This window comes from Patagioenas fasciata, chromosome 1, assembly GCF_037038585.1.
Source record: "Patagioenas fasciata isolate bPatFas1 chromosome 1, bPatFas1.hap1, whole genome shotgun sequence".
NCBI classification, from domain to species: Eukaryota; Metazoa; Chordata; class Aves; order Columbiformes; family Columbidae; genus Patagioenas; species Patagioenas fasciata.
This window is the reverse complement of record NC_092520.1, coordinates 117146604-117163569: the sequence shown is the minus strand read 5'-3', so window position 1 is coordinate 117163569 and position 16966 is coordinate 117146604. Positions and strand designations below refer to the sequence as shown.

General features: G+C 40.1%; 1 protein-coding gene across 4 annotated transcripts in view; it reads right to left on the bottom strand.

Annotated features, from left to right (window-relative positions):
• The window catches only part of LOC136104623 (arylsulfatase H-like), a 42175-nt gene that overhangs the window by 3661 nt on the left and 21548 nt on the right, over positions 1-16966 (bottom strand). For all 4 annotated transcript variants that reach the window (XM_071813267.1, XM_071813259.1, XM_071813269.1 and 1 more), the window contains 9 exons: positions 15758-15823; positions 14727-14867; positions 13776-13897; positions 12729-12851; positions 10701-11124; positions 9528-9664; positions 7571-7705; positions 4882-5044; positions 3842-3963 (listed from right to left, as the gene is read on the bottom strand). In XM_071813267.1, coding sequence (XP_071669368.1) covers positions 3842-3963; positions 4882-5044; positions 7571-7705; positions 9528-9664; positions 10701-11124; positions 12729-12851; positions 13776-13897; positions 14727-14867; positions 15758-15810 — 1420 coding nt within the window. In that variant the 5' untranslated portion in view covers positions 15811-15823. The remainder of the gene's footprint in view (positions 1-3841; positions 3964-4881; positions 5045-7570; positions 7706-9527; positions 9665-10700; positions 11125-12728; positions 12852-13775; positions 13898-14726; positions 14868-15757; positions 15824-16966) is intronic.

The following is a 16966-nucleotide window of genomic DNA, read 5'->3' as shown; positions in this document are numbered from 1 at the left end:
TTAATGGCTTGTCATCCAGGCTGTAGCTGTCTGAGGGTGTTTTACTGGGGGCTAGCTCTTTACTGGTCTCATTTACACAACATCTTTTAGTGATTAGAGCATACTAGGTATGATCCTGGAGCCTATACTATGGTTTAGTTTAGGCGGAATTAATGATATCTGAGTCCATATCACTACGCAACCCAAGGCACAGTGAGGGGGTAGGCTCAAGAAGGACCTGCTTCTAAAGCACACCTCTGATCTGAACTAACATGGCAATGTAGACAAACCTTCTATGACCTAGAAGAAGAGGTGGAGGAGGGGAGAACAGCAGTCCTTTAACCTGAAAAGCAGTTCTTCAAACTCATCCCTTGATGGGGTATGCATTTAGTGTTTAGTGCAGCATGACTCCTAGCAGGAATTTTCTCCAGGAATTACTACAGTAAGGAAAAGTTTTCTCTGCCCAGAAAAAAAATATACATTACAATGAAGTAAAGAGACATCTCTAAGAACAGTGATGGCATAATAGATGTGAGTTTCTGACTGCTGTTCTGCTTTAGCTAATGCAAAGAGGCGAGTGGGCTTGGGGTTAGATGTGATCAAGCCTGGAGCTACTGACAGGTCTGGTGTGGGGCTGGCTTGCCACCGATCTCTCACTTCTCCAGTGGCAGCTCTAAGAGCTGTACTCTTCGCTCTCTCAAGCTCCCTGGTGTGCTGAGTATTAGATAAAGGGGGAGAAAGATTCAAAGTGGTGACTCTCAGGTTTCTGTCAAGTGTAGGCTGTTGTGGGCTCCACGGGGGGAAGAGCCAGGGAGTTTTTATTTTATCTTGTGTGTGGTGTTTTTTGGTAGTGTCTCTTTTTTTTTTTTTTTTTTTTTTTGTGTGTGTGTTTAAATAACCTCCCCGTCTGACGCACCCATTGACGACCGGCTGCTGCCCCCTGCCGTCGGCGGTTGTGACCGTTGGCGGTGCCGTGCTGCCCCCTGGCGGCGCCTTCGTCTCACCGCGCTGCCGGCTGAGGGGAGTGAGGTCACGGCTTCAGCCCCAGCCCCTCATGCCCCCGTCTCGGTGTCATAGAGTCATTTCAGTTGAAAGAGACCCTCAGGATCATCCAGCTAACTCTAGCACTAAACCATGTCCCTAAGAACCTCGTCTAAATGTCTTTAAACACTTCCAGGGCTGGTGACTCAACCACTTCCCTGGGCAGCCTGTTCCAATGCCTGGCAACCCTTTCCGTGAAGAATTTTTTTTCCTAATATCCAATCTAAACCTCCCCTGGCACAACTTGAGGCCATTTCCTCTTGTCCTATCACTTACTACTTGGGAGTACAGACCAACACCTTCCAAGGGACAGCTCAGCCACGGGGAAGCAGTGGGTTTGGAGAGGTGGGTACTGCACAGCACCCTACCTGTGGTGTTCCCCTGCTACATGTTTCTATCCATTGCTGGGCTATTGGCTACAGCACTTACCAGAGAATGAGCACACAAGTTCCTCCTTCCAGGGATTTTTTTTTCCCTCTATGTTTTAATCCTGTTAATGTGCTTAATAAAAAAATGAGACCCCCACAGCAATGGAAGGACTTAACCCCTAACCAAAACTGAGTACCTAAAGTGTTACATCATAAGATTTGTTCAAGTAATCTTGATTTACAATTACTGCAGAAGCCAAATTTCCACAGGAAGAGTGAAGATGCAGTGCAGCAAATCATCTGTCACTTAGAAACAATATCTTTTGATTGTGCCCAAACAGAGGAAAGAACTGAGTCCTGGTACTGTTGATAAGTAATTAGTTGAAACAGCTGAAATGTCAGCCTTGAGCACTTTGTGGTTCCCTCACTGAGATCACTTGGTTTCACAGCCATGGTGGTATCAGGTCACTCAAATCCCCAGCTTGGTGGGGAGGCCCAGTCAGCTTGATAGGGTTGTGAAGGCCTAGCCACTCAGCTGGAAGGCAGAACACAGGCAATTGCAGCACTCTTCCTTAAATGATCCCTTTCCTACTTTTTAGACAAAAATCATATCAGCATCTTCTCTCCAGAGAAAACAGACTGAGGATTCCTAGGAGAAAACAACCAACCAACTAAACTAAACAACCAACCACACCAAACAATCAACCGCAAAACGCAAACTGAAATACTAACTTCACTCCCTGGAAGAACTGTATTTATGAAATACCCTTGCACGTGGCCTTTTCTACCATACAACTCCTTCAGCATTGCCCGTGTTGCTCTGGATCTCTCCCTGAAAGGATGAGCTCCTCCAGTACTGTATGGCTCATACAGCTTACACGTTTTTCCTTGAATGAAGTACCAATGTTAATCTTTGGGGATCACGAACCTAAAAATAAAATTTCACTGCAGCACCTGGCATCAACATCCTTACATTTAGTCCTTTTCTCCATATTTCCTGTCACCTGAGTGCAGTGACTCCTTGCAAAAGAGCCACATTTCTGTCAAACATGGTGTGATGACAAGGACACTGACCTCAAGGTTAAACTGGCAGCATGACTGAAAGTTTAGTGTTGCAACTCTGTTATGTGTTTGCTTATGCTAAGAAAGAGGACAGCAAAGTTCTCAGCCATTGCCCTGATGCTCTTGTGTTTGTGTGTCTAGGGGAACAGGTAAGTCTATTTCAAAAGATTCACAAGTACAAGTAAGTTTTGTAGTCTTGAAGTGTTCACCGAGCAAGGAGATTCTTAGCTTGCTGCTTTCTATATCTGATACTGTCATTGTATCATAAAGGATACATAAATGGGCATGAGAAGGATCACCCAGTTAGCACTGTGATGTAAGAAGGATTTCCTGCTGGGCTGGCAAAGGTTGTCTCACCCCACAGTCAACACTCAAAGTGCTTCTTTGAACAGCTGGCTCCTTGTCAACATACCAGCTGAATGTGAACAGCTGGCAATGGTGGAATCCCCCAGCATTCATAGCTGTTATCTAATTGCAGTCTCTCAAGAACTCTGTAATTCTTCTCTCACTTCACAGACAGGGAAAGCAAAACAAAAAAATAAAGGGGCTCATTCAAATTTCTAAAAGATGAGAGGATGAGTAAGCATAGTCTACTCTCTCAGCTTCTGCATTTCTCCAGCTGTGCAGAAAGAAAAAAAAAAAAAAGGAGTACTGCATTGCCACAGATTCATCCACTTTACACTGACAGCCAGTCATAGAAGGCACAGTTCATCCCAAGCAACTTTAATATCAGATGTGGTCAGGTGTGACTGATCTAGGCCAGATGTGCTAATCAGAAGGAGGTGAATCACAGCCTATAAAAGTCCGTGTCTCTTCAGTGACTACAAAACAACAAGCTCAGATCCAGGCACCTGTGTTGCGTCACACATCCTCTACTCTGAGCAGGAATACGAACACAGCTACCAGGCACTGGCCTGTTTTCTTTTACACTGTAATAGAGGGTGACAATGCCAAAGATGGGGTGTTTGTTGAAAGCTCAGGAAAGCATTACAGCTGCTGTCAGCTTGTCTAATGCCACAGACCAAAAAAATAAATAAGATAGGGCTACTGAAAACATACAAACTACAGCTTAAGATGAAGACCTTATGCGTGCAGTTTGTTTTTCCTCAGTCTTACACTAAAGCTGATGCCAAATGCTTTTGCAGCAAAAGCAATAGAAACACTGCAATAACAAGGAGATTTTTGAAGCAATGCTGCTCAGGAGGCAAAATTTTCATCTTGGGAAAGGCAGCAAAGTTGCGAGGCCTCTCTGCACTGTGCAGAAGAACTGAAAGTTTGAGGCATTAAACTTAATTCAGATACACATACATGTGGTTTTTTGTTGTACTCTATTGGAAGCTAAAGGTCGATAAGTCATCTCTGGTATGCAGGAGGGGGTTGTTTATACTCACTGTCCTTTTGGTGCCACCGCACTGCATGCAGAAACACACCACAGTAGTGAAACATGAACTCATGCCCTGAGTGCTGAGCTGTCCCCCGCAGCAAAGGCAGCAAGGAGCGCCCATCGATTGTCCTGATGGGGAGGACAGGAGTCACCAGACTGCTTAAGAATTTCAGTCTGCAGCTGAAGCAAGAGCAGTATTCAAGCTACTGTTTATCTAATGAGCCCCGAGATTTTTAATTGTGTGGATGGGTGGAGACCAGTGATTAGCAGTTACTCGCAGTTTTTGCAATTATTTCTAGTTCATACATCCTGCCTGAGGAGAGGAGTTAACATTACTGTAATTTTCCTGGGAGTAAGTGATAACCATGGCAAAGGCACGGCTCATAGCCTTTGATTTTGCTTTCTGTAACGGAAGTCACTGATAACTCCATAAGCTCCAGGCCTTGTTAAAAAAAAAAATTAAAAAAAAAAAATATATATATATATGTATAGTAACAGTTGGTTTAGTTACACACCACCTGTACTTCTATGGTTTTTGCTCAAATGCCTTAGCCACTCACACTTTCTAACATAGATGCTACATAGATCTAACATAGGTGCTACAAATTGTTTACTATTGAGGAAGCTGCTTCTCCAGTACTTGCAGCCAAATGCAGGCCATGTGCCATTTGCTCCACCTTCTCTATTAATGAAGAACCAGGCTTTCTAGTCTTGGACACGGCCTGTCCTCATACTCCAACAGGACTGAATAGCTTTGTGGATATCTGTGGATTTTTCATAAAAAGAAAAATTAGAAGGGGCAACTGTGGTTGTATGCCTTTTTTTTTTTTTAAAACTGAGTTAGCTAAATGACCCTTGATAAAACATACTGTGTTTTCCTTTGCCTGTTCCATATAAGCAGGCAAGATGGGGAAAGCTACACAGAAAGAAAGCTATGGAATTGCTGGGTTTAGAAACAGACAATTTATCCTGTGGCTGTTATGATGCATGACATTTATAGTCAACTTCTATCTAAATCAAGAAAGGGGAGCAAGTATGGTTATGTACCTGTCCTGAGGCACTTTTCCTCCAGCCAGGTGAACCACTGTTGGGAAGATGTCCATAAGGCTTGTCGGTTCATTGATAACTGTTCCTGCAGGCAACACTCCTGGCCATCTAACTATTCCTGGGACACGGATCCCTCCTTCCCAGCCTCCCATTCCTTTTCCACCTGTTAGAGAGGGGGGAAAAAGTACCCAAAAAGGTGAAAGAATGAAAGATATTACATATTGATTATGCATGTATAGTAAAAGGCTTTAAAACGTTTAGAATATTCTAATAACCTTAATTAAAATGCACTATATCCTGGAAAACAGTAGAATGACTGCAGTGCAAATTCCTTTCTTCAAGAATAAATATTCTTAATCTCTCTATTTTACAGTGCTTTCTTGGGTGCCACATATAGTAACCCACTACATAAGCAGTATTTTTGGCAGAAGAGGAACAATTCCACTCTCTGACAGTCTGACCCATAATCTTAATTGAATGTCATGTCTGAGAATAGTCTCCAGACTCCCTAAAAACATGCACAAGAAAAAATTCCGTTATTAATAAAAAGCAAAACCTAATCTGGCGTCAATGGAATAGAGGTTGCAGCCCCACTTGGTGCCTGAGGAAGGGGGATTAACACAAGGCCAGCCTGGTTGTCAGACAGTTCATAGTCAGAGGCAGCGGGAACATTAGAAACTCATTTGCAGTCTTGGAGAGCAGTGAGGGGAATCAGGATCACATCTGATTGCTCTCCAAGAGTTTAAGGTCCCAGGAATGCTTTGATTTGATCCCAGATGGAAGAGCACAGAACCTGTGCAGTAAATAGGGGAGTGCTCTGACTATACTGCAGTGATGAAGTTGTCTTGAGATAATCCAAAGAGTCTTTCTTAACTTGGTTTCTCTTGCATTCCTCTAGTCTTCTTCTAAATTCTCTCCTCCGTGCATTGGTTCTAAGTCAAAATATTGTTTTGAATAGTGTTTAAAAGTGAACACTGTTAATTAATTACACATGGAAATTATAGATATCAAGGATGGGGATAATAATGAAACAATGTCATTTAAAGCCAGAGCTCCCAAGTTGAGGAGCCAGTTAGAAAACAAGAAACTGGAAAACATTGAAGCTCAGGTACCTGTAATGACCTTTGCTCTGTTATTTCTCCTGTCAAGAGCAGAAATCAGAAGTCATTGCTGGAAAATGTTGTAGGAAAATCGGCAAACAAAATTTGAGGCTAACTTATTAGCTCAGCTAATAAATCAACAGCTGAATGGTAGTTTATTCTAACTTCTGGCTTTGCTAAATAATGCCAGGCTTCACTATTGTGGAGGTGTGCTCATAGTTACAGGGGAGAGGCAAGGTTCCCAGAGCTTGGTTTTAAAGGCTGACAGGGTGGCATGATGGATTATAAACAGGGCAGCTCCAGCTGCTTGTGCAATAACCTTTATGCCATGTAAGATAATGGTATCTCATGTTCTGTTATTCACTAGCAGCTGTTCTCATTATTCATGTGTGGTTTATCTGTCTACTTGGTTTTAACATCCTGGTAGCAATAGCAGCAGTGAGTTCTACAGATATTTATGAATTGATTTTTTAAAATCTTTTTTCAGTTTGTTGCTAGTTAATCTCAAGGGGATGTCCCGTGCTCTGCTGTATGTGTAGACAAATGGGAATGCCTTTCTGTTATTAATATCTACACTGATACTATATATCCTTTTGTCTCCTCTCTAAGAAGCCATGATTTCATGATCGCCCTCTCATACTGAAATCTCTCCCTGATCACATTCACTTTTCCTCTCCGGACTCTCCTGCTACCAATATACTTGTATTAGACTAGTAGAAGTGAATGTCTTTAGGTTCTGAGCTATTCAAGTGAGACCATTGGCTTTTTTGCACCTGTTACTAGTATGGAAACTTCGTATCCAGAATTGAAGGTTAATTTAGCATTAAGGATTGTTCCTGGGTGAGATCTCAGCTGTATCAAACATTGCTTGTGTGGCTCATCAAGTAAATTACTACCAGACAATATGCATTTTGATGCTGAGCAAGGTAAAGACACCTGAATCTTCTTCAGGGAAATGAGCAATGGGAGCAGTTTTCAGGCCTCATGATATGGTAAGAGTCAAGCTGCCCAGGTTATCACAGTGGCTTTTGGAGGCTTGACAGCCTGAAGGGAGCACGTATAAGAGATACCATAGATCTTAATTTCCATAGATATCTGCCAGCATTGACACAGATAATTGTCTACTGTGAAAAACAGAAGAGTGTTTGAAGTGAGACTCCAAACAGCATGTTCTTGATCAGGGGAACTTCGGACTGGACATTAGGGAAATGTTTTTCACTGAGAGGGTGGTTGGTCACTGGACCAGAATTCTCAGGGAAATGGTCACAGCACCAAGCCTATCAGAGTTCAAGGAGCATTTGGGTGACACTCTTAGTCCCGTGGTTTAGTTTTACATAGTCCTGTATGGAGCAGGGAGTTGGACTTGGTTGTCCTTATGGGTTCCTTCCAACTTGAGATATTCTATGATCCTATGATACTACATTTTCAGGCAGTGTGTTAGGTTATGGATTAGATAGTATAGTTACAATACTTAAAAGACTATATATCCAGCCCTGTAGATTAGTAAATATAGTCTATCTGGATGTATTTCATTCTATCATTTTCTTTAAGAGGAAGTCTTATGCATGTACACACTACCCAAATTTTACCTTTATAGATCCCGTTCCATCCACCCAACTGAGTATTTCCTCTGCGAGCCTCTAAGGATCCTCCATGATCAGATGCAAAATAAATGAATGTGGTATTCTTCAAGCCCTCTTTGTCGATAGCATCCAGAAGCCTGCCTACAAGCAAAGAAAACATCATAATTATGTCCTGAGATGCAGTCAGAATTTTTTTAGGTCTTAACTCAAATTTCAGTGAAGATCAAGTCTTTCCATTTACCTGAATGAATTCTGTTATGAGCTACCACAAGCAATGCAAAGGGTGATCCTGCATTATAGAAATAATAAGACCCATTTGAAAGCTGCTGAGTGTGTCCAAAAATTGTTTGTGGTGTCCATAAAACCAGGAAAATAAAAAATAAAACCGACTGGAAAAATTATTTAAATGAATGACCCTTTTATTCAAGCTACTCAGAATACTCTGTCAGCTTTATGCTGTAAATTCTCCAAGTCAAGGATCATCTCCATTGTGTAGCCTCAACCATCTTAAAAAGCATGAATAACAGTGCTGCCTAGATTCCTAATCATAGACACTGCTGTGTCTCACAGGGAGCTCAATATGGAGTCTGAGATGCGACTGCTTACTATCAACCAAAATCTTCTCCTGATGCCCATGGGAAAACTCCACAGAGCACAATTCAAGCCCAACTTCATAAGGAATGTTTTCAGTACTGAGAGCATCAAATGTTTATACATAATATGATTTATCTTTGATTGCTTCTCCTCATCACCTACTTCATCAAATGTATTTGCCAAGAACAGCTTCCGCAGCTACAAAAGCAGCAGCAAAAGCTAAAGTATGCAAGAAAAAAAGCATAAGGCAGTGGTTGGCTCTTTTACTCTTCTCCTTTACAGACTTCCTTGGTCAAACTACTCATTGAACTTACCTAAAAACAGACACCTTCCCTCAAAAAGAGACTTTAGATTGAGTCTAGGCATATTGGTTCTGAATTAGACCCTGAATCTCTTACTTAGTTGTCCAACCCTTACACCACTGGACTTCTGCCATCCAGCTCTGCTTTGCATAGCCTGTGCCCAAAGGTGACTGGTGCCAAAAACTGAAAGAGAAGCACAGCAGAGTCCTCTGGTTCAACTGGATCTTGCAGAGGTTCCCAGCCTAACCATCAGAAGCAATGGGGCCTCTCTCAAAATGCAGTTGTTGCAAACATTGTTACCAGAGAAGGAAAACATTCAGACATTGAATCTTAGCCTGGACAGAAGGTGAATACTTTGCCAATACGATCTTCACTTTTGACTAAATACAAACAGGAGCTACGTCCCTCCCATTGAAGCAGAAAGGAACTACCAAGTGAGACTTATGTCTAAATCTATGCTCTGAGTGCCAATTAAGTGAAACAAACAAACAAACAAAGCCAAGTTATTTTAAGTTTAGTTTTTACACCTAATTGGCACCCAGAGCCTATATTTAGACCTAAGTGAGTCTTCACGATGTACTGAATTCACACAATTATTAAGTGAAACTCCATATTGGCTTTTTGGCTAGTAGGGGGATCTCGTTTCTGCTCCAAGGATTATCCTTCAATAAAAATAACCAAGTACACAAAAGAGCCACCATATAATGTACTATTCAGCAGCAGCACCACTTATATCTTCTGAGACTAGATAGAACTGGAGAAATATCATACATTTTGATTAACAACATGATCAAGCATATATTTGATTGACTGCATCTAACACTGCAGCACAGAAGTGTGTCAATAAAGAAAATATGAAAATCAAAACCTAACAAGAAAAATTTGGGCTTCCATCTTAAGAACGAAAAAATGAGCTGCGGTAATGGAATAGCAACCTCTGGAGCTGTGTATCCAAGGCAAGTTCACTGATTTTTGTCATCTGCGAAAAAGGAAGTTCTGTGACCGCCCCTTCAATTTCATTTCCACATTCAAATAAATTAAGGATTTCCTTCAAGAAGACCACTTACCCACCATCCAATCCATCTCCTCTACATTATCTCCATATGGGCCATGTCTGCTTCTTCCCTGAAACTTCTCTGTGGTGATGAGAGGGGTGTGAACATGTAAAAGGGAAAAAAAGAGCAGGAACGGCCTATGCTTGTTTCTGAAATAAAATAAAACAATAGTCATTTCTTGGAAAAATGTCACTCAACCCAAAATATAACAGCAGTATTGTAGTGACTATGTCAGTAAAAAATATTATTGTGTCAAAACAAACAAACAAACAAAAAATATTCTGACATCTTTGCATTTTTGAGGTTTTGGGAGATGGGATTAAAACACCAAAATAGTAATAAAACCTTTCTCCTTCTGGTTCCAAATTAAACATGTGTAGAACATTAAATAAATAGCTTGGAAAGCTCATAGCCAAAAGACTGACACACTCTCACAATCAAGGAGAATAGGACTCACTTGCTTAAACATGGATGTCACTGAGTATCTGAAACATCCTCATGGAAGAAGCAGATATGCACTGCACATACAGGGGAATCATATCCCTTTAAAATTAGACCAAGCAGGATATCCTAAGAACTGGAGATTATATATGCTGGAAGTTTTACAGATGGATTTACATTACTTTCAACTTCCCTTAAAAAAACCAAACAACCAACCCCTAAGCCTTGACAGAAATAGTACAATCTTAATCAAGGATGTGCCCAGACTTGACACAGGAATACTTTTAAACACTTAATTCATTTGTTCAATACAAGTCAAGGTTTCTGATAGTATTGAAAAAGAAGAACACCTCTGGAAAATAAACGAATACTCACTATTACTCTCCTGTTTGTAAAATATTAACTTCATATGACACTTTGTATAGCAGTCCATTCATCAGGCTACAATAATTTTTCTGTTCCTACTGGCAGAAGGCCCAGTCCTTGGGTGGGACCCCATTGTATTAAGTGAAGAAATCATAAACACACACACAAAAATCATCTTCCTTTTCCTAAGGAGCTGACAAGCTCTATCAAGATGAAGGACAGTAGCTGGATGCTGACAGGTAGAGGGATGTCAGAAAACAACAAATTAGTGGCCTGCACCAGGATGGGTAGTTCAGTTTGCCAGCTGCCTAACCTTCATGACACAGCAATCACATTACTTTTAAGAGCTATAAACACGATGCAATTTTTGATGGTTACCTTTCAATGAATGAAACTGCCTCCTTCAGCATATTAGAAGTAGTTTTTTCTAGATTCATTGGTTGTTCAGTGATATCATGGTTTCTCATCAGGATACAGTTCCAGTACTTGGTGAAACCATAGCTGGAGAACCAGGAGAGGAAATACAGGACACCACAGATGGCCAGACATACTATTATTTTCCATTTTACTGGGAATAAATTGGTAAGTTTTCCAAACAAAAGAGTAAGCACAGCAAGGATGATCATCTGTGTGTAAAGCCAGTATGTATCTTGCAAAGACTTGGCCAGTTGAGGTTCATCTGAGCCTTGACACTCATTCAAAAGTGAAAAAGGCATGCCGTAAAAATAATCAAAGCCATGATTTAAAGGATGGTGGCAGTGATCGTGGCGGGATCTGCAGTTTACACCCATATGCCACTTCCCTGAAAATAAAAAATAAAGATCTTAAATCCATCATTGTTACTCCTGGGCATGTCTGCTTGCATTTTTAATAGGCTGGCTGCACTTAGGCTGTTAAGGTGCAGCCAAGGACAGAGCTGGTGTGGAATGGGGACATAAACTCAGGAAGCAATCATGCATTGGTGCTTTATTTGCCTAGAACAGTGGGTTTTCCTCACCTATCTGTTAAAATTCCATGTAGGGCAATGATCCAGCTCAGGTGCCTCTCTGAATAAGAATGAAGAGAGTTACAGTAGTTGGTGCTTATTTTTTACACTATAAAGTAGTCATTCATTACTGGGTAGTCTGGTGTGGAGAAACCCTTGTGCCAAAGCAAAGAGCTGAGTGCAAAAATATGAACTAATTGACACACAACTTCTATCTCACCTTCACAATCCAGGAACAAATTTCAGGAAGAAGATGCACATATTGGCTCTGTGTGTCTGTATTCTTCCTAACATGAATAGCAAAAATTGGCCATTCCAATTATCCAGCACAATTGGCCATATCAGAATATCTCACACTCTGGTAACAAACCTTAAGTCATATTGCAGAGCAGTGTAAATATCCTGACACTGAAGGACAAACAGTCTATAACTGTGGGCTTAGGGGCAATTAGCTAAACAACTTCTCAGAACTGCTTACCAGCTCTGTCCTTGTGTTTTTGAGTGTAGTTTACAATATAAGCTATACCAGACTGCAGTGAGCTCACCCCTTTGCACAGGCTTGTGTGCAGTCAGCACATCATGAAGACTCACTTCAGTTTGGAAACTGACACCTCAGTGTGCCAGAGCATAGCAGAGGTGTGAAAATCAGAGTAATTACAATTAAGTACGTAACACCTTTGACTACATGAAAGAGTTTAAAAATGAGAACTGCTTGAAAGCCTTTAATTGCTGTTCAGGTAAAATCAGAACAGACTTTAGAGGTTTTTGTTATTTTGGACAGGTATTCTGATTCACAACACACTAAAGTCAGTAGGAATCTTTCAGTTTTGGTGGTGGTTTTTTTTTGGTTTTTTTTTTGGTTTTTTTTTTTTTGTTTGTTTTTGTTTTTGTTTTTGGTTTTTTGGTTTTTTGGTTTTTTTTTGGTTTTTTTTGTTTTCTTTTTTTTGATAGAGTTTCTTCTTGCAGAAAATAAGGCACTTCTGGAGTATTAACTGTGATAATAATCAGCATGCATAAATAACAGAAAATCTAGCCAGCAGATATAACCAAGATCACTGTGGTGTCTGGGCACCAACTGGTAGACAGCATTTTTCTGCTCTAATAGATGAGTGAATGTCTCTGTTGGTTCTTCCTAAAGCAATCTGTACTGGGCAAACAAGATTCTTTCCATTGCATTCACTTCTGTTTGCAGTGTACATCTATGCATTCCATACATCCTCATTTCAGATTTATCAAATACGCTGTGGTGACACTGGAGCTTGTGGATGGCATTCTAAAAACCCTGCTGATTTTGAAGGCTATGCATATAAGAAACTCTACTTTAACTAATCCTAGACATTTCGGCAAAGAAAACATTTTACAGAAGCTGCCTCATTTGAATAACAAGCAATTAAAAGGTGACAAGTTGCTGTGTCTCATACCTACAAGTGCTGTGGAATAACCTTGCTGGTGCAGTATTCTGGCAAAAGTAGTTTCATTCGGTGGAAGCCCACCAGAACACCCGTTCCAAAAGATAATCCGCTGTCGAGTGCTGGATGCCATGCCTGAAGACGTATAACAGTCTTTTAAATAAAACAAGCCAGATTTCGGATTTTTCAGCCTGCTCAGCTTGTTCTTTCTAATGAACGGGATGTAGTTGCTTAAGCCTAATACTTTCTTACAAGACATTTGTTACACCCTGGGATATTCTGATCGATCCCCAGAATGTCGTCTCCTCCAAGTCCCCTATCACTATCTGCTAGGCCAGTGCAGATGCCTCAGCTGTGCTGGAGTGTCTGCAAACGACACTACGATGCCTACGTTTGGACATCAGGCAGCCTCTTACAACCAAACTTCCATCAAAATATAACGTTAAAAAAAAAAAAAAAAAACAGAAAAAAAGAAAAAAAAAGAAGACAGACTCATATAGAACAAAAAGCTTACAGAGTCAGGGTACACACTTCTGAAATGTACAGTTCATGATTACACTTCTTTAACAAGTCAGAATTGCATCAGAGGAGTTACATTGATTATTACTTCCATATGTGGTAACTGAATTTTTCTGTCATGAATTTAAATGAATGAAGTAAATCTGCTTTAAAATAAAACTGTTGAGAACTATTCCACAATACGGCACATTTCACTATAAAAAAGTTTGCCAGGATATTCAAAATATTATACTTAATATCATCTTAATACCACTGAACATAGTTATTAAGACAATTTTCTTCTTCATGTTTCTACCTCTCAGTGCTTTGTACTGTTTAGATTTTCATCCATTTCTTTGTTGTCATTTAGGCATAGTAAATGTGCTTTATGTAGTAATTTTCCCATAGAAATCAATCACTAAATCTAGCTATCTTTATTTTTGCCAATCTCACTGAGACCCCAAATCCCTAGATTAACTAGTCTTTAAAATTATTTATTTAAGGCTATTTTTAATAGTAACAATGGCTAGACAAACTGCAGCAAACCATTAGAGGCCCAACCTGATCTGATGGGGTATCTGCCAGTCAGGAAAGCTGCTCTGCTTGGAGTACAGACAGCAGCTGCAGCGATGTGCTGAGTAAGTCTCACTCCATCCTTTGCCAGGTCATCAATGTTAGGGGTCCTAAAGAGACAAAAAAAACCCCATCTCTATCAAAAATCTATTACACTGAAATTCTTGGTATCCTACTCCTCCTAGTTTTGTTGAGCACATCACCATCACTTTTACAAAATTGTTTCTTTATCTACAACTCAACTAGGAAAGCTAAGTTATATATTTTTTGAGATACCTCGACTCCTTAGAAATGAATTTTCCACAGACACATGCATTTTTATTAATTACTAAGATGGGGGAAAAAAAAAAAAGAAGAAAAAGAAGAAAGGTATTTCAGGTCTATCCAGTAACAAAAGCTCATGCAGCATAATGAAAAAGATTCCATTAATACATACAGTGCAACACAATTTCTAAGACTATAATAGATGTGAGTAAACATAAGAAAATAAATATAATAATCCTATCAACAAATCTATATACAGGTTGATAACTGCACTAGGGATAAATATATCACAGACTGACCTAACATTTAATAATGAAGCTCCTAGAGTTGTTAACTCATTATATCCTAATCTCAATCCTTCATATTTCATCCCTGGAGTTGTAGAAATTTCTGACTTATACACATGCCTGACAAATACAGCATGTGGACACATTTGCAGTGTTCTGACTGTCTATGCTGAAGATTAGAAGTGCAAGGAGGTTGCTCAAGCACACGTGTACAATTATTACTGTAGTAGGAATTACTGTATAACATTTTTTTTACATGGTTTGAAAAAAAATATATCTACAGAAACTAATCCATTAATAATGAATTTTCTAATACTAAGTGTCATCAGTGTTTCTTCTCTGAAATTCACCAGGAAGGGATATCTCATTTTCTAGAATACATTCTTACCTTATTGTATCATTGCCATAGCAACCCACATCTCCGATACCAAGATCATCAACCAGTATCAGTAAAAAATTAGGTTTTGAAGGGTCTGATACACAGGTTATTGGAAACAAGCATAAAATTAGCCAAATTTTTAGGCAGCTCCTGCAATTAAAAGTAAAGAGGTAGTATTACAGAAACATTTGTAAGATTTCCAATAGACTTTAAATTATTCGTAAAGTTTTTTTTAGGACTCAGTATAGATGCATTCGCCAAATACTGCCAGCAGATGGAGCTCCTGAATAGTTACAAAACTTGACTTTTTAGAGACCAGTAAATGTAGATATATATACACACACACATATATATAAATATATTAAGAAAAAAAAATTTGTGCAGGAATTTTGTGTGTGCATTTCTTTACTGAGATGTGCACTGATCTCAGCAAATGCTTCTAGTACAATGAGTGGCTGGATGCTTGCACGTCTCCAGAGATACCCCTTGTATGGAGGTGTAGGACAACCCTGTTAGGGCTGCTGGAATGAGTGAGACAGCAGCATGGAGGTGGTTGGTGTGGAGACACGCTGATCATGATGGCAGTGGCTTGAGTACTGCATCCACTACAGTCAGCGCTACACATCTGGAAAGGGCTCCTTCAGCCAGACTTAAACTTGATTATCTTCCTAGAAGACCCTAAGAATATCTCAGCATGTCTTAGTCACTAAAGGCATTTGAAAGAGGCAGCTTACAGATTTTCACCGGAAGTAAAATACGTATGCTAGAACATTTCTACCAATGACTAGTTCATTAATAGATATTGCAATGTGATAAATGCATAGTAAACATACTATACATTCTAGATAGTCCTAAACCTCCATGCTCTGCAAAAATAGGGTAAGAGACTTTGAAATATCAATAGATGTAAAACTGCATTAGCTACTCTTGGATTCTCAATGAGCTTTGGGGGGAGGGTGAGAAAAGAGAGATCTGATTATATTTTTTTAAGCAGAAAACTTAAAAGCCAGGAAAGACCCTCAGCAAATGTCTTTTCTTACCATTGCTTTCCCTGATAAACGTCACAGTTTCCACTTGTATAAAACAGGTACATAGTCACCCAAACTCTGGTGAAAAAAAAAAAAAAAAATTAAAAGCCAAAGTATCTCTGGTCATTTTGGCTGTGAGGTTAGTCATTAACTGTCTTGAATTACCGCAGTCAGCCGCCCCTGCCTGTGGCTGGCTACAGCAGAGGTAGGCTGGGCTACCAGGGCTTGATGGTGCGGGCACTGCCTTCCTGGACATGTTCTTGCAGAGCCTGTTGAACAGTCACTGCAAGGCAGAAAGAACACATCTGAGGGCAAGTGAGGCCAGATAGCACAGCGTGCAGTTCTATGAGATCTGGCCTGTTTCCAATAACTCCAGGAGAGCTTGTGGACCTTTGGAAAGAAGGTTAAATGCCCATGGCTTTAAAAAAGTGTTAAAGGTGCCGGTTACTCAATACATGCAAAGCACCATTGGTGTCCACTGAAAGGAAGGTTTTTACCATTTTACAGACAATAAGTAAAACTGTATCTCACTCTTACTTAACCTCAAGTTATCTTTAATATCCAGGAGAATAATCTATCCCTTACTCTGATCTTAGAAACTACAAAACATGCCTCAAAGAAAAGCCATCCTGGAAACTAATATTTGCATGTTCTTCAGCTTGGAGGCCATCTAGTACATTCAAGGAGGTGTTTCTATCTGAAGGTTAGAATCATAGAACAATTTTGTTTGGAAAAGACGTTTAAAATCATTGAATCCAACTGCTAACCTAACACTGCCAAGTCCACCACTAAATCACATCTCTAAGAACTTCATCTACACAACTTTAGAACTCCTCCAGGGACGGTGACTCAACCAATTCCCTGGGAAGCCTGTTCCAATGCTTGACAGCCCTTTCTGTGAGGAATTTTTTCCTAATATCCGATCTAAATGCCTCCCCTGGCACAACTTGAGGCACAACTTCCTCTCGTCCTATCACTTGTTACTTGGGAGAAGGGACCAACCTCCTCCATGCTATAACCTCCTTTGAGGTGGTTGCAGAGAGCGATAAAGTCTCCCCTCATCCTCCTTTTTTCCAAGTTGAATAACCCCAGTTCCCTCAGCCACTCCTCATCAGACTTGTTCTCTAGTTACTAAAAACCATTCAGAAATATAACTATAATTCTGTTTATTTCCTTAAAGGGCTTCAAAGCTTAATGCCATTTATAGATTTTACAACCCAG